The sequence below is a fragment of the Cynara cardunculus genome (genome assembly GCF_001531365.2).
Source record: "Cynara cardunculus var. scolymus isolate 2C chromosome LG 13, CcrdV1, whole genome shotgun sequence".
NCBI lineage: Eukaryota > Viridiplantae > Streptophyta > Magnoliopsida > Asterales > Asteraceae > Cynara > Cynara cardunculus.
Window position 1 is genome coordinate 10,363,018 of NC_037540.1, and position 2,793 is coordinate 10,365,810.

Below are 2,793 nucleotides of genomic sequence, written 5' to 3' on the forward strand. Positions count from 1 at the left end.
CCCTCTGTTTTCTGCTTATATTCCTTTGCTGCTTTCCCACTTACAGATAACCCACTCACCTGCAACTGCATTATCTGTTTCTTTCTTTTTAATCTGAGTTCAACTGTTCACTCCGAATTTCTTGATCTGGGGATTTCAGGAATCGAAAAAATAATTGTTTCTTTAATGGATGTTCACGTTTAACTGCTGTATTGGTGTTCTTTAATTAGGTATATATATATATATATACGTGTCTATCGACTCTATCACTTTCCTACTAGTTCTTTGATTGCTTTATAAATTGAAGTTGAACCCACATACTATATGAAGATTTCGTCATCAACGTATCAGAAATTATGATGGTTCGTTTGCGGAAGTCTTGATTTTACGTTGTAGAATGATAAATCTTACAAACTATATTTGACGCGTTTAGTGGTCGGTTTACAGATTTTTCTGACGTCGCAATGATTAATGTGATGAATTATGTGAAGAAACCCATGAACGATGTGGAAAAAGGCTTGGATTCACAGTTATGGCATGCCTGTGCCGGTGGTATGGTGCAAATGCCGCCGGTAAACTCTAAGGTTTTGTATTTTCCTCAAGGCCATGCTGAGCACTCCGGCGTCAGAAACGTCGATTTCGGAGATTTCCGGCGAATCCCACCTTACATTCTGTGTCAGGTATCCGTCGTGAAGTTCATGGCAGATTCCGACACAGATGAAGTTTATGCCAAGATTGGGCTTCAACCCTTGAGTAATCAGAGCGATTGTGATTTCGATGATGGTGATAATGATGAGGGGTTTTTAGGGTTTGATCATAAGAGGAATGAGAACAAAGAGAAACCGTCTTCTTTCGCCAAGACTTTGACTCAATCCGATGCCAACAATGGTGGCGGATTCTCCGTTCCGAGATACTGTGCCGAGACTATTTTTCCACGGTTGGATTACGCGGCGGAGCCACCAGTTCAGACCATCTTGGTGAAAGACGTTCACGGACAAATATGGAAGTTCCGGCATATCTACAGAGGGACTCCACGCCGGCATCTTTTGACCACCGGCTGGAGCAATTTCGTGAACCATAAGAAGCTGGTGGCTGGTGATTCCATTGTGTTCTTGAGAGCCGATAATGGCGATCTTTGTGTCGGAATTAGGAGGGCAAAGAGGGGACTTGGTGGTGGGTTTCTTGAAAATTCCACTGCTTCCTCCCTATACGGCGGTGGGTTCGCCAGATACCGACCAGAAAAAGAAAATGTCAACGGAGAAAGAAATCCAAGTGCTGAATCAGCAATCAAAGCTGCAAATCTTGCAGCCAACGGACACCCATTTGAGGTTGTTTACTACCCACGAGCAAGCACGCCGGAGTTCTGTGTCAAAGCTTCGACTGTAAAAGCTGCAATGAGAATCCAATGGTGCCCTGGAATGAGGTTTAAGATGGCTTTCGAGACCGAAGATTCTTCTCGAATTAGCTGGTTCATGGGTACCATTTCTTTGGCTCAGGTTGAAGATCAAATTTCTTGGCCTAATTCGCCATGGAGGCTTCTTCAGGTATCAATTCATTCTTCCCCATTGATTGTTTTCAAAACCTTGATTTCTAGTTGCATTTTCTTGAAGGTGTATAATCTTTGATCTTTAGTAGAGAACTAGTAATCGAACTAGGAAAGTTTTGACATTTTTTTGGTTGGGATGAATGAAGGTAGCTTGGGACGAACCAGAGCTGCTACAAAACGTGAAGAGGGTTAACCCGTGGTCAGTCGAATTGGTGTCGAGTATGCCCGCGATGCATCTTTCGCCGTTTTCACCTCCGCGAAAGAAACTTCGGATCCCTCAACCTCCCGATTTCCCCCTCCTTATGATGTCACCTAGCATTCAGGGAGCCAGGCATAGTTCTCATTTTGGATTGGATCATAACCATCATCTCCGGTTCAACCAAATTCACCCACCGTTCCTATCCCGGTTCCCAAATCACGACTCCCCGAGCCGATTCCCGCTCCAGGAACATGATGAAAACGTCTCCTGCTTGTTGACCATGGGAAACCAGAGTCCTAAAACGAGTTTGAAGAAGAAGGATGTTGAAAAAGACAAGAAAAAACCGTTATTCATGTTGTTTGGACAACCGATTCTGACAGAAGAGCAGCTATCCGAGAGCTTCTCTGGTGATACAACCGCGAACGTATCCGATGGTTCAGTGGTTCTTCAAAATGGTTCGGTACGGAGCTCTTCCGATGACGATGGTACGTGGGTCGAGACGGGGCACTGTAAGGTTTTCATGGAGTCAGAGGACGTGGGTCGGAGTCTCGACCTGACAGCCCTGCGGTCGTACGAAGAATTGTACAGGGAGCTGGGTGGCATGTTCGGTGTAGAGAAATCGGATCACTTGATCTACCGGAACGCAGAGGGAGTTATAAAACACATGGGAGATGAAGCTTTTAGGTATGGATAACCCATCATTTACAGTAAAATTTGCATCAATGTTTTGATTGGATGGTAATTTGAGTTAAAATCTGTTTTGGTTTTGCAGCGAGTTCTCGAAGGCGGCCCGAAGGTTGACGATTGTAAGGGGGGGGGTCAAGGGAGGTAGCAGATAATGGATGTTAATTTGGTTGAACAAATTTTAGGTGTTAAGAATGATTTTGTCTTGGTGTTAAACGATAGTTGTTTTTACCATTTTGTTGTTCGACATCCCGTTCATGCGAAACTTTGTCCCGACATTACTAAATGGTCTTTCATCGTTTATTAACATGTACATGCTAATTTAGGTAATCAATATATATATATATATATATATATATATATATATGTATATATATATATATAG

At 43.2% G+C, this 2,793-nt stretch overlaps 1 protein-coding gene across 1 annotated transcript; it reads left to right on the forward strand.

Moving 5' to 3' along the window:
* The first annotated feature begins 443 nt into the window (after nt 1-443).
* On the forward strand, nt 444-2,563 carry LOC112524746 (auxin response factor 16-like). The gene is made up of 3 exons (XM_025134704.1): nt 444-1,523; nt 1,672-2,408; nt 2,497-2,563. The coding sequence occupies exons 1-3, from the start codon at nt 444-446 to the stop codon at nt 2,561-2,563; spliced, it is 1,884 nt and encodes a 627-aa protein (XP_024990472.1).
* The last annotated feature ends 230 nt before the right edge of the window (nt 2,564-2,793 follow it).